At 49.0% G+C, this 25,711-nt stretch overlaps 1 protein-coding gene and 1 long non-coding RNA gene across 2 annotated transcripts; one reads left to right on the forward strand and one right to left on the reverse strand.

The window, feature by feature from the left end:
* Positions 1–1,191: 1,191 nt before the first annotated feature.
* On the reverse strand, positions 1,192–24,163 carry NMNAT2 (nicotinamide nucleotide adenylyltransferase 2). Its single transcript, XM_079314255.1, has 11 exons — positions 23,945–24,163; positions 7,891–7,979; positions 7,122–7,189; positions 6,357–6,435; positions 5,226–5,355; positions 4,517–4,597; positions 4,361–4,405; positions 3,484–3,560; positions 2,117–2,218; positions 1,812–1,879; positions 1,192–1,681 (listed from the first exon to the last, which is right to left on the reverse strand). Exons 1-11 carry the CDS (start codon positions 24,027–24,029, stop codon positions 1,579–1,581), a joined length of 927 nt encoding a protein of 308 aa, XP_079170381.1. The 5' UTR covers positions 24,030–24,163; the 3' UTR covers positions 1,192–1,578.
* LOC306806053 lies at positions 16,406–21,067 on the forward strand. Its single transcript, XR_013775378.1, has 2 exons — positions 16,406–16,474; positions 20,882–21,067. It is a non-coding gene; the product is annotated as an uncharacterized lncRNA (long non-coding RNA).
* Positions 24,164–25,711: the final 1,548 nt, after the last annotated feature.

The raw sequence follows: 25,711 nt of genomic DNA on the forward strand, positions 1-25,711 counted from the left end.
GTGAGTCACATCACTTCTGTCTTTCTGGGAAGGGCTGTGCCCTCTTGAGAAGCTGTCAGCTATTGCTCCTAAAATCCTGTCTGTTGCAAGGTCCCTGTGTCTGTGGGTTTCCTTGTTTGTCCAAAGTGGCTTGGTGTTTCAGGGATGCCAGCAGCACCCTGCAGGTCACCAAATTTAGCATGAAGTCCCACCTTTGGAGCTCGTCTGAGAGCTACTTGTGATGCTTTATGGAGTTTTAAGGGACAAAATAAATGAAATGTCACATTTTTCCTTGAAAGACCCTGGAGGACTCTCAGCCACAGGCAGAAGGACTCTACCCAAAGTGATACAAGGTTACAGCAAGCAAAGGGAGAGGAGAAGGTGAGGGCTAAATCTCCTCATGGATATGACCTTCCTCAGGAGCTGTTCAGGGTGCTTGTGCCATAAGGATGATCATCAGGACAAGGCACTGCTCCAGCAACCCTCCTCTCCACAAAACTTCAATAACTGCTCCAGGTAACCTGTCCTGCTTTTACTGTGAGTATCTCCACTAGGGTCCATCCCCAGCATCAGGGGGCATATCACAGGCAGGAGCAGGAGCCTGGCTTGTCCCAAGGAGTGTGCAAAGTAGCCATGGCTGGTTTGGGAGGGGCAGGTTATCATGCATTTAATGAACTCTTCAAGGAGAGGGAGAGAGTAGGAGTGGCAGGAGAAGATGGATGGAGCAGAAATGGAGAGTAGAGGATGGGGATGGACATGACCAGGTTTGGGGAAAATTCTCATCAGAGGCTTTGGCTCACCCCCTGCTTCTATCTACCCAAATTCTTGGCCCCATAAATGGCAGATCCCTTTTTAGGTGCTGTGAGTCCCCTCTGACACTGGGTAAGAGTAGACCACCACCCCAACTTCACTTGCCTAGGGAGTAGCTTCAGTTCTTGCAGCTAAGGGAAGTTGAGACATGACATTCTCCCCATGATGCTTCAGCAGCAGTGCTTACCAAGGTCTCTGCTCCCTTTTAGAAATGCCCTCTCCATGACTTTCAGAGGCAAGAGGAGGATTTTGTTAGCTGGGTTGTCTCATGGCTGGCCTGGGGAGGCTCCCCTGCTGTGGGGCACCGAGCTGGTTGTATCACAACTGCCCGCTGCCAACCAGGGTTTGGTTGGTCACTGTGTTGAGAGGCCCAAAGGGCTCACACTAAAGCTACTTCATAAAAAAAAAAAAATCACACAGATTTATTGAGCTTAAGTTGTGTAAGATGATGCAGAGTAGGCAGCCCCTGCTCTAAGCATGCTGGGAAGATGGACTGAGGGGACCATTTCCCAGGGACATGCTGGGAGCACACAGAGCATGTCGCTCCCTGACCAGCTCCTCCTCCCTCCCCATGCATACAGGGCAGGGTAGTACCCCAGAAAAAGAGACCAAACCATTCCCTGGACACGGCTGCACAACAGAGTGTTGGTGCTGGGGGTGAGAGCAGACAGGGGCAGGAGGCCATGGGATGGGGAGAGAGATGGAGACATGGACTGAGAGAGAGAAAAGAGTGATGCAGAGCTGTAGGCAGGCGGGACACGGGGGCTGTCTCGCCGCAGATCTGGGCACTCAGCCAGAGGCGTTGATGTACAGCTGGCTCTTGAGGATGTAGTCAATGACAGGCTGGCAGAGGTAATCCACCACATGGCCATCCCCGTGCTGCAGGGCCAGTCTGGGGTGTGGGGAGAGAGAGAAAGGTGTCAGAGCCCACTGGGGTGGGTCAGGTGTGCCTGCAAATGGAGAGGCTGGCTGGGGACACCCTGCTCCCCACTCTGTAGTGGGAGTAGCCCTGCTTCACCCACCTGCTTTTGGTGGAGCTGACAACTGACATGGGGTGGTTTGAGTCATCCTTCACCACCAGGATGTTGTTCTGCAGGGGAAAGAGGAAAACAAGAGTGAAGGGATGGCTTGAAAGCAGATATCTGCCCCTCCAGCCTCCTCATTCTGCTCATCCCATTGCTCATTCCATTGCTCATCCCATCCATCAGCTGAGAGCACTTGAGCCTGAGACACTTTGTGTCCCATCACAAAAGTGTCCTCCTGGGTAAAGAGAGACTGCAAATCCCCCCACAGCCTTCCCTGGACACTGGTGCACCCCCTCACTCACTTTGTATTTGCGGAGGATGGAGGAGTGGTTCATGATCCGCTCAGGGTCTGCTCCGTCCCGGGGCACAACCACCATCCCAAACTCCCCAACGATCACCTCCATCTGGGAACAACACAAAGGGTGGAGAGCTTCACAGCCATGAAAAACCTGCCACTGTCTGCCAACCCCACTCTGCCCCGTGAAAGCTGGACCATGGCTGGAGGGAGATGGTGAGTGATTTTGAGGCTATGTCAACAGCCTCTGGCAGAAACATGGAATTATGCAGGCATGTGGTCGGCAGTAGATAAAATAAAAGGCACAGGGTTTAATCCCATTAGTAGATGTTGAGGTCTGGCTTTGAGGAGAACTTGTGGCAGAAGGAGGTGACAGCAGAAGAGGTTGCCCAAGGTGGATGTGACCACTGCCTTCCTGGAGGGGTTCATGAGCAGGATGGATGTATTGATCCTGACAGAGATCTGGGAGGATTGTTCTCCCAAGGTTGTTCGGTCAAATTTGCTGCTGCATGGGGAGCACTCATAGTGCTCACACCTATCTCAGGTGAGACAAATCAGGAAAGAGCTTTGGGTCAGCAAATTCAGGCAGCAGGAGCCTATGAGGACGTGCTGCTCCAGAATGCACTTTCTGCCTTGTGCTTTGATGTTTCTGCATCCTTTGTGCTGGGCTCCCAGGCCTGTGTCATTTCAGTTTATCCAGTCCTTCAAAGGAGATGCCTGCTGTCTAAATGCTTCAGAAAGTTAAGGATTGAAGATGTGGTAACTGATTTTTGAAGGCTGAGAAGTTCAAGGAGGGAGGTTTGTGTTGACTGACTGATTTCAGTGAGGAGCTAGGGAGCCCTCACAGCTGGCATGGCTCCAACTGCCTGGAGCAGCTGGTGGGTGAGTAGCCCAGCCCCTCTCCAGGGCTGGTGTTCTCCCATGAAAATACAGCTTCTTCCAGCAAGAACCAACAGTGAAATATGTTGATTTTGATCTAAATATGTTTAATTCCTAACATCTGGACCACTCCTGTAAATACCTTATTTCCTACCTGCATAACTCAGTTTGCTGGGATTGGCATCCATTTCATACTGCTCCTTCCAAGGGACAAGGAGTGGGAGCACAACCTTTAGAAATGCCTTGGGATGGGCTTACCCTGCCACCCCAGGTGATGTCCTCTACATGAACAGTGAACAGAGTACAGGGCTTGGGACCATGGAAGCCCTGTGGAAATGTGTAGGGGAGATGACAGTCAGGGTTGGGATGGAAGAGGCAGTGGAGATGGTGGGCACAGCTCCTGTCATCCCAAGGGACCTCGTGGCTCCCAGGAGCACTGGCTGTGGGAAGCAGAGGAGGAGGAGCATGGAGGGTTGCCTGGCAGTGGTGACTCACATCTGCCTCATTCCAGAGACCAGGGATGCAGAAGGACTCCAGCAGGTCACTGCCACAGAGCAGCAAGATGCGAAGCTCTGGAAAAGAGAGAAGATCCGAGGTGGGAGAACAGGGGGCTGAACAGGCACCCCCCCGCCACCCCCAAACTTTGAGGGTTGACTTTGCAGCTCAGAAAAAAAATTGTGCTGTGGGAAGGAGTTTGCTGCTCTGGCAGGCCTGAAAAGATTAATTTATTTGCACAACTGCCAGACAAAAGCCATAAAATCCCCCCAGACGGGTGAGAAGAGGTGGCTACATAGAAAAATGCCTCCCTGTTTGGCATTCCCAGGTGGCCAAAGCCTTTAGGCTCTGCATGGTGCTAGTGCTAGGATGGCTGTAGTGCCAGGCTGTGCATGAAAAGGGTCTCAAAAACACCAGCTAGCTTCCCATGCAGAGCTCTGGGTGATGTCTGATGGGGCTAAAACCCCTAAAAATCTTTAGAGCAAGGGGTACCATGGCCAGTCAGGCAGCCAAAATCTCTCCTGCTGCTGTGTGAGGCTCTGCAGGGCTGCAGGCAATGTGGGGATGGGGTGACACCACCATGGGAGGCCAAGTTTGATGGTATTTGAGGGGACTCTCAGGATAGGATGCCACGGCAGGTCTGTGCCAGTGCTAGGAGCTGTGCCCCATTGCACACTCCCTTATTTCAGGCTGTTGTCTGTAAATGGGACTAGGCTCAGCCCACTTAGAGCTGTTTCTGTTGCATTCCTGAGCCCCAATAGCTGTCACCAAGGTGAGATGGTCCTGTATCCGCCAGAACTGTCAGGCAGATGCTCCCAAGCCATGCAGTGCTGGCCCAGAGGAGTTGGAACAATGTGGAGAGGGGCTGTGTACTCACCAATCTCTTCATATCTCATCACGGTCCCCAGGTTGGCATTTTCATCTGAGAAAGAGCAGCAAAAGAGAGGTGCTGGTGCCCAGCCTCGAAGAGGGGTTGGGAGGAAGGGTGGGGAGTGGATCTCTAGAGGTGATGCTGGAGCTTTCCTCTACATACCCACAAAGGTGAAGCGCTCCATGGGCGGGCGAACACAGCAAATCCGGCTCAGGCTTTCTCCTACCTTCCCCAAGATCTTTGCTAAAGGGGAAGAAGGAAAATTAATGGGAGAGAGGCTGTGCAATTAAGCTGTCTAAGCACATCTGCCACTCTGGTTCTGCAAAATTCTCCTGTGTCTGGGTGTGCAACTATTTCCAGCATCTCCCAACACCTCCTCTCATGGTCTTAAGTCCCAAGAATGCTCCACTGTGCCTTGAAGGGACCAGCTAGACAGCTAAAATCATGAAGAAAATCATAATATGTCCATTTTAATGGGATTTAAGTAATGTTCCTTCTTCTCGGCTAATACCTTTATGGTCTACATCCCTTTGTCTTATAGGCAATCCCACTACATCATCTCTCTTGCCAGTTCATCCCTTGGTACCAGGTAGCCATTCCTTTTGCTGGTCCCACTGCCTAAGCATCAGCCAGGTGAAGTCCAAGGAGATTTCACAGCCATTTTAAGCTGTTCTTGGCTTCTGCCCTTGCTGTGCTGGATGCTGACTCCTGCATCACAGCCCTGCCTCACCCTGGACTTGGTGCACCAAGACTGATGAAACACCTGTCTCCAAAAATAAGATGATGGAGCACTGTTCTAATATTTGGCAGCCCTGGCTGGGAGGGGGAGGTAATTTGTCATCCCTCTCTTCCCTACACTGCTGCCACCTACCCGCGGTGGGCTTGCTGGAGACGTTGTTGTTGTTCTGGTAGATGTTCTGCGAGGACTCGTTCTGGGGCTGGCCGATCACAGGGGTGATGGAGGGTGTGTTGACATTGGAGAGGATGCAGCCAGTCACTCTCTGCAATCAGGGAAGGATGTAGTTGGAACAGTGTCTTCACCCCGGGACCCTCACAAAATCTTTCTGACCCTGTAACAAGCCTCTGCACCCCTGGTTCAAGGTCACCTTTTGTGACAGGTTCATCCCCAGTCCCACCTAACCTCACCAAATGGGCTATCAGGACCCTGTGGATAATGACTTGTGTTTGAGGTTATATCACTTTTTTTTTTGTGTGGGTTAGCAAGCAGCGAACATGTGTTCTTCTCCTCCACCCACCCCTGCAGGAGAAGGAAGGTATGATCAGCAACTCCCTGGCTTCAACACTACAGTCCCTGAATGTACTGGGTGTTCTGCTGGGCTGGCTAATTATGCTCCTGTGCCTCCTATCTGGGCTGTCTGTGAGCCTGTACAATGCTCTTTCATCCATTTCCTATCTTTAGTTTTCTTCCTAAATCTGAGTGTACCAGCAGCTCTGTTACCCCTGTCCCCGTGGTCACCCAAGGGCAGTCACCTTGCTCCTTGGCTTTCAGGCCTGGAAATTATCCTCCTGGGGCTCTGCTCCCTGGGGACTTCCCAGATGCTGAATTTTCCTGTCAAATCTCTGTCAGGTTCATACAGTAGTTCTGGTTCAGTTGGTGAGTGGGGAGGCCCATCTACCCCTCCCTCCCTCCCTCTGGGAGGAGGAAACAGAGTCACTGATGTGTTTTCGTTTATGCCCACCCCTGCTTTGACTCTGCCTTAAACTCTGCTGCCCTCCTGATGTTCCTGAGTCCAGGATGGCTGCTGGCTCCAGCTGGAGGGCTCCATTTCCTTCCACCATCCGGGCCCAGACCTCAAAGCAGCTGTGACAGAGTCTAACCCCTTCCAGGTCAGGATCTCACTATGTTCCTGCAAGTCTTCTGATTGCCAATCTCTGATGTATTTTGATTGTTGATGGCCATGAGCTGGTGAAGAGCACCCCCATCCCTGCACTTTCCCCACGCCCTCACTGTGCTACACGCATGGCACAGGGGCTGTCTCACCTTCATCAGGTCACGGTGGTGCTCCAGCACACTGCAGGTGGTCTGCCAGGTGTCCTGGTAGCATTCCCAGGGGTCCACCCTGCAGGAAGCACAGCAAGGCAACAGTGTCATCTATGGCCACTGCCTGGACACCCTGCCCACACTACCCCCCACACTGTACCAGCAGTGCCATGAGCAGCCATCATTGATCCCTCAGCCATCCCTCAGCATGAACCATGTCCTTCCTCCAGCCCTTCTACACAGTGATCCTTAACAGCTCTGGAGACCTCAGTGTGTGCCTGGGCATCTTTCCATGCTTGATACCCAACTAACCAGCTTCTGTTTGGCTTCAATGTGACTATGTGTGTCATAACTCTCTTTCTGAGGGCAGCCCAAGATGCTTCTGGTGTCACTTCAAGCACCAGATGCCACATGGCAGTGCTGCAGGCTGGTGCTACATGTGTGGACAGGGGAGGTGCCACAGCACAAGGCTGGAGTGACCCAAGTGACTTTGGGTATCACTCAGACACCAGAGGCTCAGTGAGGGGCTTGAATGGCTCCCAAATCCCAAAGGCTCCCTTGAAGGTTAGTACAACCCTACTCATCTGTTCTCGGTTGGATTTGGAAGGGAAAGTTTCTGATTTTTAGTCTTGTGCTGGGAGAAAATTAATCCTGGAGCTCTACCAGCTGGTGGCATTTCCCCTTTGCATGCAGGACTTTACCCCCATGGTGCAGGGAAGGGGCAAGGGCTGCTGGTGCCATGGCAGTGCCAGCTCTGCCACCCACCTGATCCAGTCGGAGGACTGCACGGCCAGCTGGCACATGGTCAAGCGGTGCCGGCTAGAGACTAGCCCCTGCCAAGAAGGTGAAGCAAGAACAGTTATGAAGCCTTGTGCTCTGGCCAGCCTGGGCTGGGACAGAACATCAGGCTTACTCGTGTGGGACAGGCCAGGAGGATTCCTTCCTGCCCACAGAAGTTTATTTAAGCTCCTGTTTGCTGGAAGGGAGGAGTCTCTGTTGGGCTCAACCCTGGCTACGTGTTTGGTTGGTGAGATTAGCTCAGCACTACCACTCCCAGACCTGTGCTCCAACAGAGCAACCTGAGGGAGTGGTTTCTTGATGAAATTCCTCCAGCTTTCAGGAGACAAGTGAGCTCACTGTTCCTAATTTGACAAGTGCTTCTAAAGGTCACCCATTTGCACAATTTCAATCCCCTCTCAAAAATCCCCAACAATTGGCTTTGAAATAATTCAAACTAAAAAAACCCTGTCAACCCCCACTTAAGGCATCACCACCACTACTGCTTTAGGTAGGAATGTTTCTCTTTGCTGTCTAGTACTTTGGGTCATTTCGGGTCTCACTGCAGTTTTTATCTAAACTGCGAGAGGAATCATCTCTCCCTTCTCTCTTAGATTTTCTCATGGCCAGGAGCTGCCCCAGGCAGAAGAGGGCCACGAAGGGAGCACAGGTCAGGCAGTGCTGCCCAGTGCTCAGCCCTAATTTCAGAGATACCATCTCACACAGGAGGCAGAAAGAGGAGACGGGGACATCACACCGTTTTGCCATAGGAGTCGTGCACGGGCGAGACGATGCCGCCAATGACGATGAAGCGTCCGGTCTTGTGCAGGTAATCCCGGGCTCGCTCTGGAGAGGGAGGACAAGGAAAAGGGTGAAGGGGGATATAGCAGGACCCACTGAGCCCTGTAACGCCATGGCAGCCACCAGCCACGGCCCAGTCAGCCCCTCCACGGCTGCACAGCTGTTACACCCCTCCCTGGCCTGTGTCAGCACCATGTGCTGCCCATGTCCCAACTATGCTAATAGATGTTTGGTTTCAGGCTGGTATTTCCTAAAGGTGGCATTTGAGGATAAGAATGCTGGTGACAAATTGCCAAACTCACCTAGTCTCCTACATATCTACCCAACAGTAGCAAGGAATGGAAGGTAAAAGCAAAAAGGCAGATAAGATTGATAAGCCCTTAGAAAGACAACTTCTTCTTCAAGTGGAAGATCTATAAAATATTTCAGATTTGCAAATAAAAAGAGCATTTCTGAAACCGAGGTGGTGATTTCAGGATCCATCAGCCATCCTAAGATGTCACTGTGCACCACATCCTTCAGACACTGAACTCAGCACCCAGCACTGCCCTGGGGGATGGCGAGAGGTCCATCCTGAAGAGGGGGTATTCCCAGTGGGGCAATGGCTGCCACATCCCTGGAAGTGTCCAAGGACAGGTTGGATGGAGCTTGAAGCTTGATGGGTTAGTGGAACATGTCCTTTCCTATGGCAGGGGCTGGAACAGGATGAGCTTTAAGGTCCCTTTCAATCCAAACCATTCCAGCATTCTAAGTCACTTGGATAATTTTTTTTTCCTCCAAATTTTGAAACTTCTGCTAGGGAATATTATTCAGTTACTGTCAGTTAAAAGCAAATTAAGGAAATATAATTGCCATGGACCTTTTTCCCCCTCGAGGGCATTGAGCAGCCTCAGGCCTCTGTGACAGCCTGTGGGAAATTTGCCAGCCTTAATACAGCCTCTTCCTCAGACTCACCTGAAATCCTCATTCTGGCTGCCTTCCCAGCTCTTGTGCCTTGGACACACAAGCCTCAAGAGAGGGAAAAGTGGGCTTAAATCATTTGATTGGTGCAGGGACTAAAATCTGATTGCCTGAATTGGATGCACCAAAATTATCCTTCCTGCCCTCAAAATCCCATGAGAGCACATGCAGCAAAACACAGTACGCTTGAGCTTGATTTTTTTGCACAGGCAGGGAGAAGCGAAGATTGATGGATCAGCATTTAACTTTATATCATAATGCAATTTAACAATGCAAATTAAAATTAAAATTTCGTAACAAAAAAGATGCCATTGAGTTTTAAATTAACACATCCTTTCATTATTTCCTGATTTGCCCTGACTTGATTTTCCTTGCCAAAAGAAGATTAAAAACACTGATCTGTCCCTCTTCATGTATGACCCCTTCATAAAGTTCATGTTTCAGAGGAGCTGAACTCTTTGCATGTAAGTTTTGCTTCAAGCTCTCAAGGGTGGCTGAGGGTATTAATTTGCTTTGAGTTCTTGGTGGCAAAAGCCAAAGGTTTTTCCTGACTACTGCTATCTCAAGGTCTGTATTTAAACAGCCTGGCACCATCTCCACATCTTCAGGCAATGTGACCCATGCTGCTAGCATGTCATCTCAGCTCCAGCTTCTAGGAGCTCACACCAAATATCCACCACCACCTTCTGCCTTAATAAAGGTTTTCTTCTGCAGGAAACGGGCACTGGCACAGGATGCCCAGAGAAGTTTTGGACACCTCATCCTTGGAAGTGTCTAAGGCTGGGCAGGCTTGGAGCAACCTGCTCTAGAGGAAGGTGTCACTGCCCCCATGGCATGGATCTGAGGGGTTGCTGATGGCCTTGCAGCACTCAGGGAGAGCTCTGCTGCTGGCAGAAGAGGGGTGCTGCTACCCTGTATTGCCATCAAAACTGCTCATTTGGGTTTTAATCTGTATGATCTCTAGAGAAACCTGTAGAAATGAGGCTACTTTCTAAGGTGGGATCTGTGTTTTCAAGAGCTTGTTGTCTACCTCAGAAACACCACATATAATTTAAATATGCATGGAAACAGAAACACAGTTATTGATAATTAGATCCCTGCAAGGGAAGTATTTGGGCAAATATGGGCTAAAAAGCAGCAATGTGGTGCAGGGAATGGGAAGACCTGCCTTCTGGCTCTGTCTTACCCACAGCTTGCAGAGCACCCTTTCACATCCCAAACTGGTCTGTTCTCACTTGGTTTCAGGACAGAGCACATTGTTTGCTTGCAGGGCTGTGTCCATCAGGAAACTCTGCAGTCTTGCTTGTTCGTACAACTGTCAGGCAAGCCAGTCCTTCACAGCTATCCACTTCAAAATATTTCATTTTCTTAAATAACACACCAAATCCTGTTTGGAGAGGAGCTGTGTCACTGGTAGGGCTGGCATGGTGACAGGAGCAGCTGCCCCTACTGCCAGGATGGTGGCAAAGGATTTGGGGCAGGGGGCACTGTGGCTCCAGGGTGGCACAACAAAGACACTGAGATGCTGGAGCGTGTTCAGAGAAGGGAACAGGGCTGGGGAAGGGGCTGGAGCACCAAGAGTGGCTGAGGGAGCTGGGTGAGGGTTCAACCTGGAGAAGAGAAGGCTCAAAGGAGACTTTCTGGCTCTCCACAGTTCCCTGGGGGCAGGGCCGGGTGGGAGTCAGGCTCTGCCCCCAGGGAACAAGGTACAGGACAAGAGGAAATGGATTTAGATTGGATATTGGGAAAAATTTCTTCATGTAAATGGTTGTCAAGCCCTGGCACAGCTGCACAGGGCAGTGTTGGAATCCCCACCCCCTGAGGGATTTAAAATCCATGGGGAGGTGGCACCTGGGGACATGGGTTAGTGGTGGCCTTGGCACCAATGCTGGGTTAAGAGCTGTACTCAAGCTAAAGGGTATTTTTCAACCTAGATGGTGCATGATTTTGTGATTCTAAAGTTGCAGTGTTAGTTTGCAGCATCTACATGCGTCCTCACTGAGTCATGCTGCTGTGTTTAAAGCTTACTTTTATTTTTTTACAGTTTGAATCTCCTTAGACTGACACACTCTTCAATGACTAAATGGACAGGGCAATAGGCCATCATAGCTAAGCCTGTCCTGACACATTAGTTCATCAAGGCCTTGAGTCCTCCCCTCTGCACAAGGCCAGACAAAACTGCTTTAGCTCTTGTAAGAGACCTCAGGGATGTTGGTGGCTCATGGCCCATCCTGGGCTGAGGGTGCAGTGCCTCCTGCATGGTGTGTGCCTCTGGCACAAGCTGGAGGTGTGGATCCCAGCAGTAGTCATTCTTCTGGGCTTCTGGAAACAGGACACTGGATTTCACGGGTCATTGCTTCAAACACTGTGGCTGCTTTGATCTTGCAGTGCTTGCTCCAAGCTCTCAGATCCACATTCTCAGAAAAGACCTTTTTCTTTCACAAAATTTGTTATGCCTTTCATGCAAAATATGCTGCTCATGGGGATCAGGTTCATGTTCTCCCTGCAGATATGGTTAATACCAAAGACACTGCAATAGTTTTGTATTCCTCTTCTCAGCTGTATTCCTTATGGTCAGCTGTCTGCAGCTCCCAGCCTTCCTTCCCTGCTTGTGCAAAGATTTTTGCCTGGGCAAAAGTAGATTTTGGTCTGAAAAGTCCTAAGTCTTTGGCATCTTAGTTCCACTCCTCTGACAACTAGTTAGGTATCTGGCCCATTTGCTGTCCTTGAGCTCAGCCCTCTGTCACAGCTTCCCATCCCTTTCCCAGCCCATTTCTTGCCTGTTGAATATCTGTGATGTCCAGAGATGACGCCAGACCACAGAAAACCCCCTCCAGTATTTTCATTTTCAACAAGCACTTTATATCCTGCCACACCAGTGCAAGGATGTCAGCTTGTAAGTGAAGAGCTCATTCCTTTTCTGGCGTAAATCGTCTGTAATGCTGCAGGCAGCCTCGATGGCTTTTTAAACATTGTTGACATAAATAAACACGGGGGATGGCTCTGCCAAGACATGCATTAGCCCCCTGGCAGCCTACTTGTGGGATGGGAAGCTTACAGCCATGGCTCCACGCCTGGCAGCTGCTGGATGGCCATAGCCTTACTGTGCTGGGGAGGGAAAGGACAGGGGTGACACTTGTGACACTTTCCTGCTTTCCCAGCCCAGTTTTGCTCCCTCCCCTGCAAATGTACTTCAAGTATTTTCATCTCTGCTGCTTTCCTGAGAGAGGATGGCAGGGAAGGACCAATCAGAGGATATGCTCCAGGGCTACAAAATTGAAAAGTGATGGTTTTGTCCAGTTTGAATAGAAATAGCATCCCACTCCCCCAACAGGAAGTCAGTCCTTATTTAAGAGATGTTTCTTTCTGGAGGTTCTCAATGAGTATTTTTAATTGCAATGCTTGATCTCCTCTGGCACTGTTCCATCACCTGTATTGATGTTAATGAAACCCAATATTCCTCATGTTCAAATTTTTAAGGTGTAATTTCAAATTATATTTGCTTTGCCTTTGTACCTGGTTCATCTGCACCCCTAAGACTTCCTTTTTTCTATTTTTTTTTTCCTTGCAGAGTAAAACCACAGGCCAACTCTGATTCATGCCCTTCTCCCCACAGGGGATTGAAGCTGCAGCTTGCTCAAAGTGTGCCAGCTCTCTGAAAACACACAAGAGGGAGGCAAGAAAGCTTTGCACAGCCTTCATTGCACGATCCTGAGAGCTGGGACAGAGAAGTTGCACATCCACAGGTGACTGAAAAGGCAAAACCATTTCCCAAGTTTCTCATTTTTATTTTGAGCAATTTGGCCTCTAACATCCTTGGACAGGAGGTGAGGCATGGCCTGAGATGCCGAGGGCAGGGGAGGGACTTTGCCACTGTCTAAAATCCCTTCTTCTGCAGGAGAGAGTGACCCAGATATGCCAGCACATTTTGTTTTATTCTCAAGCTAGCAGCACTTTCAGGACCTAAATGGTGCTTCCAGAGCTCAGTGTGGGCAGGGAGCCAGCATTTACTCTCAGTCTAATTGAATGATGTGTATGGATATAGATATAGATATATAGATTTTTTTTAAAGCCCTCTGAATGCCAAATCAGGGATGTATCCATCAGAGGGGTCCTTCTTCCAGAGCCCTGCTCTCCTGCCTGCTCCAGAGCCTTGCTCTGGGTCCCAACAAGTGTCTTCACCCACAATCAGATCTTGGTTAGAGCTGGGGAAACTATTGGCATCTCCCTTCCCTGGGCTCCCAGAAGAGACATTTCTACTGGAGCAAGCCCTGGCTGCTCTTCAAGAGAGATCCCTCCTTTGGAAAGAAGCAGGAGACTGACTCTTCACTGTGGGGCTGACCCTTCCCAAGGCAAACGTGGGGAGATCCTGGTGTCCCACTGACCCAAATAGCCTGTCCTACCTCATGCTCAGTGTCTCTTAGACAATTTCAGTCAGATTCTCAAGAGACTTCTAGTTGGTAGAAAAATCCCATTAAGGCCCCTCATGCTTAATGGCTTTAATCTCTGAGCTAATTGCTCTGCTACACTTTTCCCCACCCCATTAGTCCATTGCTGTACCCAGGCACTGTGGAAATAACAAATATAGGAAAGGATTCAGGTGTTGCTGCACATGAGTTTTATCAGCTTTTCATAAGCACAATAAAAGTACTGGTCACCAAATGCCTCAAGATCTGTGGTGGAAGCAGAGGCTGTAAAAGGCCCTGAGAGGTGATGCTACAGGACCTGACCCTGCCAGCCCACCCAGGTCCCCACCAGTGTCCAACTCAGAGCCACAAGTGATGACTAATCAGATTCATGCTATCACCATCTGTCGTCCACTCCTGGCTTCAAGCAGAAAGGAGAAACTAGATGTTTGAAACAAACTAACTAAACTAGCTAACTAAAAATAATCAAAGGAGGAGACTGAGTCACAGTAAGCTGACCTAGAAACAGCAGAGCATTTCCTGGAGTCCCAGCTAGATGGGGCCTGAGAAGGGGAACTGGCTGCTACCAGGGAATTTGGATTTCCCCTATGAAGCTGTCGAGGGACAACTTATTTGATATAATTGAAATTGAAAGTGAAGACATCCTATTTCCCCCTCTTTTATAAAGTGAAATATTGCAAGGGTCAGTGTGTCTGAGAAGTTACACAGGAGTCTAGGCAGAAGAGCTCTCAGGTCCCAGAGCTTGAGAAGGAGCATCTGAAGAAAAGCATGGCAAAACTACCCAGGCCATGATGCTTTTCCCTCCTGTAACTGCCAATCCTGCTGCAATGGAGTGGGAGGGAGCAGGGAGTGTCCATCAGGGGAGCAACATGAGGAGAAGTACAGGGAGCTGCTTCTTGAGTTGAAGTGCTGCCAGCTCCTCCAGGCAGGGACTGGACCTACTTTTCTGTCAGACACAGGGAATGGTGTCCCTGCCCATGGTAGGGTTTTGTAACATGATGATCTTTAAGATCTCTTCTAAACCATTCTGTGATTCTAAAAATGGATGAAGAAAAGGCCTTCACCTAATGGAGGTTTTTTGAGCTGTCTCCTGCAGGACAGCACTTAAATAACTTGCTTAGAAGCCCTTGGAGAAGGATTAAGCATCTCTAGGTAAGATGATTCTCTGCATGTGTGATATTGAAGTGGGAAGTGAAAGATCATATACCTTTCCCTGTGCATTAGCTGTCACCCCACAAATCAGCAAGAGCTGTCCATGGTGCATTGTGGTTGAGAGGAGAGAGTTTTCCTCTTCCAGTGTAATATTTTCCTTGTTTCTAGGAAGAAATGTGCCAAAACGTGGATTTGCCAGTGCTCAGTGTAAAATGTCCCTCTGAATGCTGGGATCTATTTAAGCACAAACTAGGGGAGTTAACATCACTGTGGCTGGGCTGGGAGAAAACAGTCAGAGCTACTTTGTCTGAAATCTGTCTCTCCTCTGGGATTTTTGAGGCTGGTGTAAGGTGATGTAATATGCCACCCACAGTAAAGCAACATCAATTTATGGTGTGAATCTGGCACAGAGCTGCCATTTTGTGGTTGTATATCAACTTCGATGAGAATCTTAAATATCAGGAGCAAAAATAAACTGTTTGGCAAGCAAATGAGAGGGTATTCCAGATAGTCCCAACTGCTCTGCTTTGAAGTGATTTTTATTATCCTGGGCCCATGGATAGAGTCATACAGGAAAAGGGTAGCAGCAAAAGGCAAAATTTTCACTATTCTGCTGTGGTTTTATATTTCACTTGCATCAAAATGTGGATGGAACATCCAAAATAGGACAGGCACCTTAATGTACATCCCTGGAAAAGTCCCAGTCCTCATCTCAGCCAGGGAAATTGGTGTCACACACTGCCTTTAAAAAAAAAAAAAATGAAGGGGAAATAAAACCCCAACAGATTTCCTCACTTGTTTTCCAGTGCCCTAATTTCCCTGTGGAAGCACTCTGTTTGTTTTCATTCCCGAGCTGTTGTAGCACATCACAGGCACTGGTTTTTACGTCCTGGCATGCACTGTGCTCCTCCTTCAGGCTGACACATGGCAAGATCACAATCCTACCAGGAGCAGAGGGTTTATGGCTCTCAATTCCCCATGTAGCAGAGATGAGGAGCCTTTGCCCAGCAGCTCTTTGCTGGTCTTGGGCTGCCTCCACATGGAGCTGACCTCCGTGTGCTTGACCCATGGCTTGCCTTTGCTGGCAAAGTATCTGAAGATGCTTTGTCTGGAATCTGTGTTGGCTGAACCAGGACTGTGCAGGCAGGAAACATCCCAGCCAGAGACAGGCAGAAAGGCTGGGAGGATGCTGGGGAGGGCAGGGGGTGACAGAGCCATGGTAGGATCTCAGGCTCAAGCTGACACCAGAGGGATGTCACATTCCCGTTCCTGCAGCTGTGTGTCAGCCAAACCTGTCTCTTTCCAGACCCATTCCCATCTCCCCAAAAAGAAACATCAACCATGTTCTTGCACAAAGCAAAGGTGCCAGAAGCATAGTTACTTGTTTAAGCATCCCCAACCCAGCTCGTCCTGGGAAATGAGAATTTTCTGCTTTCCCTTGCCAGTGAACCACAGAGAAACGTCATCTCCTCAGGGAAGGCTTAAGCTCCATTAGGGGCTGATAGATTGTCAGTGAAAATAAAACCTTTGTGTAGCAGGGGCTGTGAAGGTTCTCCCTTGCCCTGTAGGCTATGAGGTTATAATAGTTAAAGCAGTGAAGCCTTACGAAGGCCCTGCGGGAACAGCAACGCTGCAGGCCGGACGGTCGGAGCCGCCCGAGGGGAGCGAGGAGAGATCCGTTAGTGACAGCCGGGAGCGACATGGTGATTGGCTGGGGGAACGCGTGGACAGCGTGTGCGCAGGAAGCTGATTGGCTGGAAGGCCGCGTGGACAGCAGCACGGCAGCTGAGCCAGCCAATGGGCGCCCTCCTGTTCGGGGCTGCGAGGCCTCGGTTAGTTTCAGGTGTGGCCGGTGGGGATCAGAGGTGTGAGCAGCGGGGTGAATTCTGCAATAAAGCGATCGCCTGCGGCTGTGTGAGGGGCTCCGTGTCGCTCCACCCATCCCATGGGGACCTCCTCTGCCTGTGCTTCCTGTTCCAGCCCTGAAACAGACTTATCTCAGTTAGTATCTCCTGGGGCAAGCTCTACACTGGCTTTTGAGAATGTATATTTCTGAAGAATCTAGGCGTTTCTGTTCCAAAATACTGATTTAGCAAATTATGACCGAGATGCATCCAGTGGTCCATGCCTACGGAAGAAAACTATATGATGCTGAAAAGTGGGAGGAAAAAAAGGTATTTCTGAGCCAGGTTGCCTTTTCCAGTGGTGTTTCAGTGGAATAAGAGCTTGTGCCTTGGCCCTGGTTTATTTTCGGGGTTGTGATGGGCACTACTGACTTTCTCCACACAGAGCATCCTGAGACTATCCCTGCTTGGCTGGGCACTGGTGGCATCATGGAAGTGCTTGGATTGAGGGGTTATAAATACCAGAGAGGGCATGCTCGTGTCAAAATATGGATGTGCCCTGGCTTTGTCTCTATCTTATGCTGATTTTTCAGTCTTTAAAGCATCCCAGAGCTACTTTGGGCTCCCTGGTCCCAGGTGGAGGTTGAGGTTAGGATTAGGGTTAAGGTTGGAGGTACTCGTGCTGCATTTTGCACAGATGGACTTCCTTGGCTCAGAGGACCTCTTGCAGCCCCCTGGCATTGCTGTCAGAAGGGGTTTTGGAAGCCAAAGTGTGCAGATGCCCATTTTGGGCCAGTTGCCACTCAGATGGATGAAGATCAGCACATCCTGACCCACTCCTACCCCTGCCCCCATCACTGTGGTACCACAGCAGCCTGGCAGCAAAAGGATGTGGCTCCCCCCATTGCACCACTCAAGCAGTTAAATGAGCTGCCCAAGGTTACCTGAGAGATAATTGATACCCTTGGCATTGCACAGGCTGATGTTAAAAAGCATCAGAGAAGACAGTGCAGGAGGTGAGAGCATCACAGTGAGTGCAAATGATTTTTAAATAGAAGCAGAGCCCCCTGTTTCCTTCTTGAATGAGGTTGTAGGACTGGATTTCTCACTGCCAGGTTTGTTTGTAGTGGAAGTAAAAGAAGGCATGTGTCACATTTTGGGAGGTGGCATTATTGTAGAGCCAATGTGATGTCTCAGAGACTGTAATAAATACTGTTAAATATTTAAGAGCTCATAAATGTTTTAAAAGAATCCCTGAATAGTTATTGATGGAGTTCAGTCTTGTGCTCAGGAAAACTCCTCACTCTGGGTCAGGAAGAGGAGATGCTTAAGTTGCAGGAAGCTGATGACAAAGGCTATGAAAAATGAGTCTGCAAGGGCTGCAGTGATGGGAATGTGACATCAACGGATATATAACCCAGAGCCATGGGTGCTGCAGTCCTGCCGTGCTCCTCCCAGCTGAGCAGCCGAGTATCTGCAGTTTCGGTGTGTTTGGGGCAGGTGCTGGGCACGCAGGTGTGTTGGTGACCCAGGCACCAGGGCAGGGCTGGCGGGTGTCACACTGAGCCAGCGGCACCTGGCGCTAGGCACAGCTCGCTTTCCTAGACCCCTTGTTTGCTGCGATTCCAGCCTCCTGGATGCCGGCGGGAGCTCCCCGCGCTGTTGCAGAGTGATGGGCAGGGATGCCCATCCCCGTGTCTGATCCATCACCGCGGGTGTCGTCGGTGAGATGTGTCCCGGTCAGGCCATTCCACTATGCCGGTGCTCTGAGCTGGAGTGCCGTGCGGAGCCAGGGAGGAGCTCAGCCAGCGCCTCCCAGAGCCCCATCACACCTCCCGCTCCATCGATCCATCACTCCAGCTAATTTCGCATTCGGGTTTCAGCCGCCGATCAAATGGAACCAGGAGGCAGCCTCACAGCGGCCCGCACTTCTTACTCGTGTTGCAGACAGCAGAGCAAAATCTCTCTCAAGCTCCTGACAAGCTTTTGTTAGATGGAGGGGGAAGGAATTTTGCTTCTAGACATTTGCCGATGTATTCCTATTTAAGCAAAGGGGAAAGGGTGAAGCTGTCATGCCGCTCAGGCATTTCTCCCAGCTCTGTCCCAGGCAGCGACACACTCATTAAACTGCTCTGCAGTTCAGTCATCTCAATCAAATACGAAAAAATTACTCTAGAAATTCAGGGTATTAAAACAATACATCATTAACAAAAGCCTCAACTCCTGCCTCTTCATCCCTCTTTGCTTACAGAACTCCATCCTTTCATCTCAAATCCCTTGCTATGGGATGCAGTAGTCCTCAGAGCTGCTTCCCTACAAGGATTGCAGTGGATAATCAAAGAGCAGCCTGCCGAGATTTTTAATTGCTCAAGTTTTCCTAAGAACCAAACAAGAGGGTTTTATGTTTGATGACAGAGTCCTCTTTCATTGTTTTTCACCAGAAATGGTTTTTACCCAGCTGTTCATTGGGATATTAACTCTCTTCAGTAACAAGTGTATGTAGGACCTAAGGAAAATTTAATTTGACAAAAAGGGAAGAATAGTGGGGATTTGCTGACTTTCAGGATTCAGGCTATTTACAGGCAGTGTTTTTCTATGCAAGTCCAAGTCCTGGGCACTGTTTGATATGAGGTAGGTGGGGAAAGCCTGTGGTCAAACAGATTTAAAATATATGAGGTACCAAAAATGTTCTATCAAAGGGCCACATCTGAATGACATCTCACAAATCTCTTCCTCCCAAAGAAGTTGACCTGGAGCAACCCATCACCCCATAAATTCACATGCAGGAGATGAGGCAGTCTGGATACAGGCAGATGATACAGATTTCATCAGAATAATCTATTTGCCAAGTGCTTCATAGTACCCAAAAACTAGGTGCAAAAAAAGCCAAATGCCTGTGACTGAGTCAGATAATGTCCCATTTTTTGGGAGGGGTTACCCAACCTGCTGCCTCTGAGACCAGCTCTGAACATCTCTGGACCCTGCCTCCACACTGCTGGACTTTGTGGGCACTGTGCATCCAGAAGGGAGGAAGGAAGGCTGAAATCTTCCTCTGTAAGAGCTGGGGGGCCACACTGAAGCTCTGCTACTTGCAGGCTGATAAGCAGAGGTGGAAAGGGGAATCGAGGGGTTATCCAATCCCTGGAGATGAAGCTGTTTTTAGAGCTGGGCAGAAATAAACTATGGTTGATGAACGAGGCTTTGTAAATGAAGCTAGAAGTTTGCATATGAAAATAATGGATCTTGAAGAATTTCAGAACCTTAAAAAGGGAAAAAAAATGTCTAAAATGCCAAAATAGGGGGTGTGGACAATTCCAGAGGGACCTTTTCTTCTACAATTGAAAAAAAAAAAAAGAATAAAAGTAAATAGAAATAAAAACAGTACCAAAACACATCACATTGATCAACCAGATACCATTTCACCCCACCAAAACCCTCATTTCAGTTTAAAGAAATTATCAGAACAATCCTCCAATTCTCACATATCCACAGGACACTACAAGCCCTTTCCACTGCAGAACCTATAAAGAAACTAGTCTCAGCACCTTTCTTCCAAATCCAGCTATTTGTTGGCTCTGCCTCCAACTCTGAAACACCATGGCAGAAAGTCTGAAGTTCTTGACCTTGCCTGGTGATGCCTTTAATCCCAGTATTTTACCCAAGACCATCTTCAAAACAAACTACATTTTTGATTGAAAAATTTGCTTTCTACCTTGCTCCACACAGCTGCCTTTTGGTTTTCAAGGTCTGGATGCAGTTGTATTAGGGCTCCCTGAGCTGGAGCCACATGGGGAAGTGATTTAATTGTCAAAGTGAGCACAAGCTTGTTGCCTGGCAGAGCACCAGCATGGGCTTTGGCATGTTAATAGGGCTGCATGGATTAGGTTTTGCTTTTCACATTGGTGCCTTGGCTTTTGTCCTTTGAGTGGTATTCCTTGCATGGGAAGGAAGGAGGAGGCAAACTGTGAGGAGGCCAAGATGGAGAAGATGCACTTTAGGCAGCAGATCCCACTTCTGGGTGACCCAGTGCTGAGATCCAAAGCCAGCACAGGGATGTCTCAGGTTCCCCTCCTGAGCTGACTGCAGGGCAGTGGTGGGGGTTTTTATGTGGGTTTAACACAGGACTTCATTCTGAATCTGCTCTTTCTTCAATTATTAAGTTTTTCTGCTTGAGCTCTGCTTTTTCTTCTCCGTACATCCATCGGTTATAAATGGAGTTTCATTTTGGGTTAAAGGCCACCAATGTTTGTGTCAAGCTTTGGAAACAGCCTTTGCCGTCTCTGTCCTTCCATCTTTCCTCCCCACCACAGTAACATCCCAAACTTTTGCTCATAGGCACATAAAGCTAGAAAATACAACTGAAATCTGTGATTCAGAACACCTCTCAAAGCACAGCTGATACCACAAAAAACTCAGAGTGTTTTCAGGACTATGTGGGTGTTTGTCTCAACCTCTTGGTAGGGATGGCTGTACATGACTGTGTCTCACCTACTTTTTTGTTATATGTTGTATATCTTAGCCAAAGTATTAATTTATATATATGATATTCATTTTGTGTACGCAGACATGATTCAGCCTCATTTGGGGAGCCCCAGTGATCCAGAATTTTAACTGGCAGATGAAGTGGGGAGCTCTGTTGCAGTAAGTTCAGCTCCTCACAAGGTTCAGCAGTGGAATGCAGTTGCAGATTTGGTGTTGTAAGAAGAATTCCAGCTTTCTGGAATCCCAGTGATAATGAGTCTTAAATTCATATGACTGATGGAAAGAATAACTCAATGGGAATCTTTCCCCCACTAGAAGAGACTTCCACATAATTAACTAATCTCCTATTCAGGCAAAAATCCTATGGGAAAAGGTTGGGTTTTGGTTTGAATAAAACATGGTAAAATCCACACTGAGAAAAATGTCGGTTGGCATACAATGGTGTGTTTACAGTGACATACCTGAGCAAATATTGTACTTCCTTTTGGCTTAATTAGTGCCATATGTTAAAGAGATAAATTGTGTCTCTCTATGTTAAGCAAAAAATCTTCCTATTAAGTTCTCAAAGCCTAAATATTTGTCTGAATGATGAAGATAGTATTTTTGCCCAAATTTGGCTGTTTGTAATGCATCATTTATCTCAGGATAGAGCACTGTTTTGGTTGGACTCTGTATTGCAAAGCTTGAAGAGTAACATGGATTTTGTTTGAGATACCTATGGCTTCACAGGGTTACACTTCTAGACTTGAGGAGAAGTGCTCCCCAAACACAAGTGAGGAGGGATTTAGAGGCTAAATTCTGTGTCCTTTCTTCATGAAAGTCTCATTTTTCCCTATTGGGTATCTCAAGTATTGTATTCCAAGTGCTCTACAGGATGCATGCATAGGAAATTTCCACATCAAGCCACCCTATCTGAGCTAAAACCTGTCTTCCTGAAAGATATGTGAGTATTCATGTACAGCCTTTTTGTGACAGAGAATCCATCAGGTACCCAGGTAGTTTCTCATATTACTTGATCACCTTCACTCAAACCCACACGACAGATTTGTAGTTTGGAGTGGTGAGTGATCCACTCTTGGCATCTCACCAGTACTTATTCTGCTGAAAAAAGTTGCCCACTTTCATCACATATCACATATCCCTTCCCCAAGCAGATGAAGATGCCCCTTAACATATTTAAGGATGGATCTAGACTGAGCTTTCCTAGTCTCCTGCCACAAAGCCTGGCTTCCAAAACTAATGTCATTCTTGTCACTGTTCCTCAGAGGATTTTGCTAATACTGTGCATGAAAATATTACAACCTTCCTTCTGCTTGATATTCCCCTGCTTATATCTACAAGGATCCCATTTGCTGCTTTATTTACAGCACCACACAGAGTTTGCATTCAGTGGGTTGTGCACAATCCCCCTTCAGTCCTTGACACCACTGCTGTTTGGCAGAAGACATTTGCCTTTTGTTTATATTTGATGTGCGTTCTTCCTCACTGGACATATGACTTTGCCTTTGACTTTGCTGTTGAACAAGCCCTTTTTATCAAACAACCCGAGTCAGGCAGCACCACTGACTCATTACCAGGCAGGAATTGCTATTCTGCCCACTTTGTGGTTATGGCCACTTTTTACTGTCAGGGATTGTATATTTTCTTTCACATCTTTAATAGATACTGAAGAGTACTGAGCAAAATGAAAATCTTACTGCGAGTCTATAAGAACATGCACTGCATGCTAATATCTCACTGATCCTTATTTTCTAAAATACATTTTGTTACTTGTTGTTAGTCCACTGAATAAAGGCCACATGGATATCTTCAGTGTTACTTAATCAAAATAAGACTAAATATGAATTACAGAAATATTTTTTCATCAGTGGCTGTTTCCATCAACCAAGTCCCTGTAATTTAATTTAATAACTGTTTTTATTTTTAAGTAGTTCCTCTTGATCCTTGTTGGCAATTTCTTTTTGCTTAGGGAGTAGGATTTTTATTTTTTTTTAAATTTCAAACATGTTGGTGTCCAGGCCTACGTTTTGCTGGCACTTATGAAATGGAAAAACAATGTGATCCTTTGCATCTAGAAAATCATCATGTTCTAACCTGATGTGCAACTCATTATATTCTACAAAAACAAGGTCTAATGCAGAAATACCCAAGCTGATTTCAATTATTTTTATATAGTTTATATATTTAGAAACTTATATACAGCTTTTAGAAACCCCAGGGATGCTTCTCCACTGGTAGCACAAGACCTTCAGTACCTGCTTCCCAGCTTTAAATTTCCTATCAGACATAAAGGATGAATCCTGTCTCTGCACTCCAGGGTGGTCTGCAGTGAACACTTCACCCTCACAGGACTCCTCCCCAGCCAAGTGAGCCACAGTTTGCATGGGGATTTCCAGGCATTTTGAGCTTTACCCAACAGTATTTATGGCATGTCAGACTGCCTTTGATGGAGTCTGCCCTTTCTCTCTCCCTCCTGCTCTTGCTCTTGTCTTGCCTAAGCAGGCTGTGGCAGTGATTCTAGCGTCCCCATCATCTGTATCATCACAGGGATGCTCGGTAATACCCAAATATCCATCATCTCACACAAACGTTTCCCGTTCCTTCGACCTAGTATCAATCTAAATGGTTGGGTACTTCAATATCCCCATTAAGTGCCTGCATTTCTGTTGGCTTTTGTAGCTGGCTGTGGCTGCTTGGTTCTATCTCCTCCCTGGTCAGAGGAAATGGAAGTGCTGCAGCAGCTGCAGTCTGGCAGACCCGAGGACGAACAGCAGCGGACAAACAGCGCCAGGACCGACCCCGGGGGCTGCGGGGGCGTGAGGATGCGAGTGCGGAGCGGGGACCGCGGCCATCCGAGGGGGACAGCCCCAAAGGGCTGGGGACAGCTGCCAGGGATGGGGAGAGGGTTCGGGAGCCCGCGGTGGTCCCCGCCCGCGGCGCCTTCAGCACCATCTGCGCGGACAGCGCCCGGCCCGCCGCGCTCCCGGAGCGGAGCTGCGCCGAGCCGAGCACCCGAACCCCGCACCCGAACCCCGCACCCGAACCCCGCACCCGAACCCCGCACCCCGAGCCCCGCAACGCCCCGTCCGCGCCCCGGCTGCAGCCCCAGGCCCCCAGGCCTCCCCGCCCCGCCGCCGGCACTGACCGAACATCTGGATGTGCCCCTTGGTGATGGGGTTGAAGCTGCCGCAGGCCAGCAGGATAACGTGGGTCTTGGTGGTCTCGGTCATGGTGCGGCCCTGCCCGGCCCCGCCGCGGTCTGTGGCTCGGTGCGGCTGCGGGAGGGAGGGAGGAGGGCGGAGGGATGGAGCGGGGCCGGGCGGCAGAGGCAGCGGGGCGGCGCCGCGGCTGCGGGAGCCGGGCCGGGGCCGCCCCTGGCCCCCGCGGGTCCTACACACGCGTGAGTGCGTGTGCACTCATGTACACACCGCGGGCACACGCCCAGCCCCGCGGCGGGGAGAGGGACGTACGCCCTCACAGATGTGCCCTTGCACACACACAGAGATGGGCACGCATCCACATCCGCTCTGTGGACACTCACAGAGGCGCAGCAGGGGCACACTGGCATCCCCAGGACCGAGGAGTTGTAACCGGAGGTTTAGCCTGCAGATGAGCAGGTTGAAGGGTGACCTTATCACGCCCTACAACTCCCTGAAAGGAAGGTGTAATCAGGTCAGTATTTTCTCCCAGGCAACCAACGACAGGACAAGGAGACATAGTCTTAGGCCGACAGACATCAGAAAGAGTGATTAGACATTGGAACAGGCTGCCCCGAGAGGCGGTGGAGTCACAGTCTTTGCGTTTAAGGAAAGACTGGACGTGGTACTTAGTGCCATGACGTAATTGACAAGGTGGTAATCAACCACAGATTGGACTTGATGACCTCAGAGGTCTTTTCCAGCCTGATTCTGTGATCTGCCCACCTCAGTGCTCATGAGCAGCTATGTGTGTTCGCCCTGCTGCTCAGGTGGTCCCAGTGTGGGACCTGTGTAGGTGTCCTAGCTGCTCCAGCCCTAGCACAACACTGCTGCAGCATCCTTTTCTGGGGTTCTATGGGGAAAATAACTTGTGGGGCTTCAGCTTCACCCAACACGTCCAACATCAAATAGATGCTTTGCATTCACCAAAAAACAATCTTTACTGCAAGGTAAACTACTAGCAGACCACCCAACAGTCTAATTCTCTAAATTTCTCATTTTTAGGATAGCAGCATTGCTGTTCTCTGCTAAGGGAGCTCCTTGCCCTGAGCAAGGGTCAGCAGAGCCCTCTGCTTACAGCCACTGAAGAGCTGCAAGCAGCTGCCTTCAGCCCCTTCCCAAAGGCTGTCCTGGCTTTATCTCTGGCTCCTACACACACATTTTCCTCTCAGCAGGGAGTTATTTGCCACCAACAAGTCTCCCTCACTACATTCATCTGTCTTCCTCCTCTGTCCTTAAGAGGATACTCCCCAGACACTCACTTTTGCCATCCCATGGCAGTCTGTTAGCCCTACGCATAGTAGTGTGCTATATTTCTCCTTGCCCTGATATTAATTATTCACAGGCTTTGCTTTTTCCCTCTCAGCTCATCCAGGTGTTGGGATACTCATTAGCCTGAATGATCTGAAGGAGCAACACCACTAGGGAATGAACCCAATGATGCTGATGCATCATTGCTGATGAATGATGATGCTGAATGTGTTTGTTCCTTGTTGTGGTGGCCCTGGCTGCATTCACACTCTCAGGAGCACACACTGATGGCAAGGTCTGTCTCACTGCATAGGGGTGTGGTAACACCTCTGGGGTTATATTTCTATCCTGATTTTTAATTCAGACTAAGCTGGCTTGAGGGAGAGAGATGCTGAGACAGGTGGTGTTCTCTGCCCCTTGCTCCTGGCTCTGACTTTTTACTGGCTCTGTATGGACATATGGTG

The sequence above is a fragment of the Erithacus rubecula genome (assembly GCF_903797595.1).
Source record: "Erithacus rubecula genome assembly, chromosome: 10".
NCBI classification, from domain to species: Eukaryota; Metazoa; Chordata; class Aves; order Passeriformes; family Muscicapidae; genus Erithacus; species Erithacus rubecula.

What these genes read in the sequence shown, in the direction of transcription:
- NMNAT2 (XM_079314255.1), bottom strand. Translation starts at nt 24,029, where the DNA reads ATGACCGAGACCACCAAGACCCACGTTATCCTGCTGGCCTGCGGCAGC. An exon ending in ACGACTCCTATGGCAAAACG is followed by an intron (nt 7,190 to 7,890) that starts GTGTGATGTCCC and finishes CCTTCTTGGCAG; the next exon opens with GGGCTAGTCTCTAGCCGGCA. An exon ending in GGAGCGCTTCACCTTTGTGG is followed by an intron (nt 4,406 to 4,516) that starts GTATGTAGAGGA and finishes GCTCTTTCTCAG; the next exon opens with ATGAAAATGCCAACCTGGGG.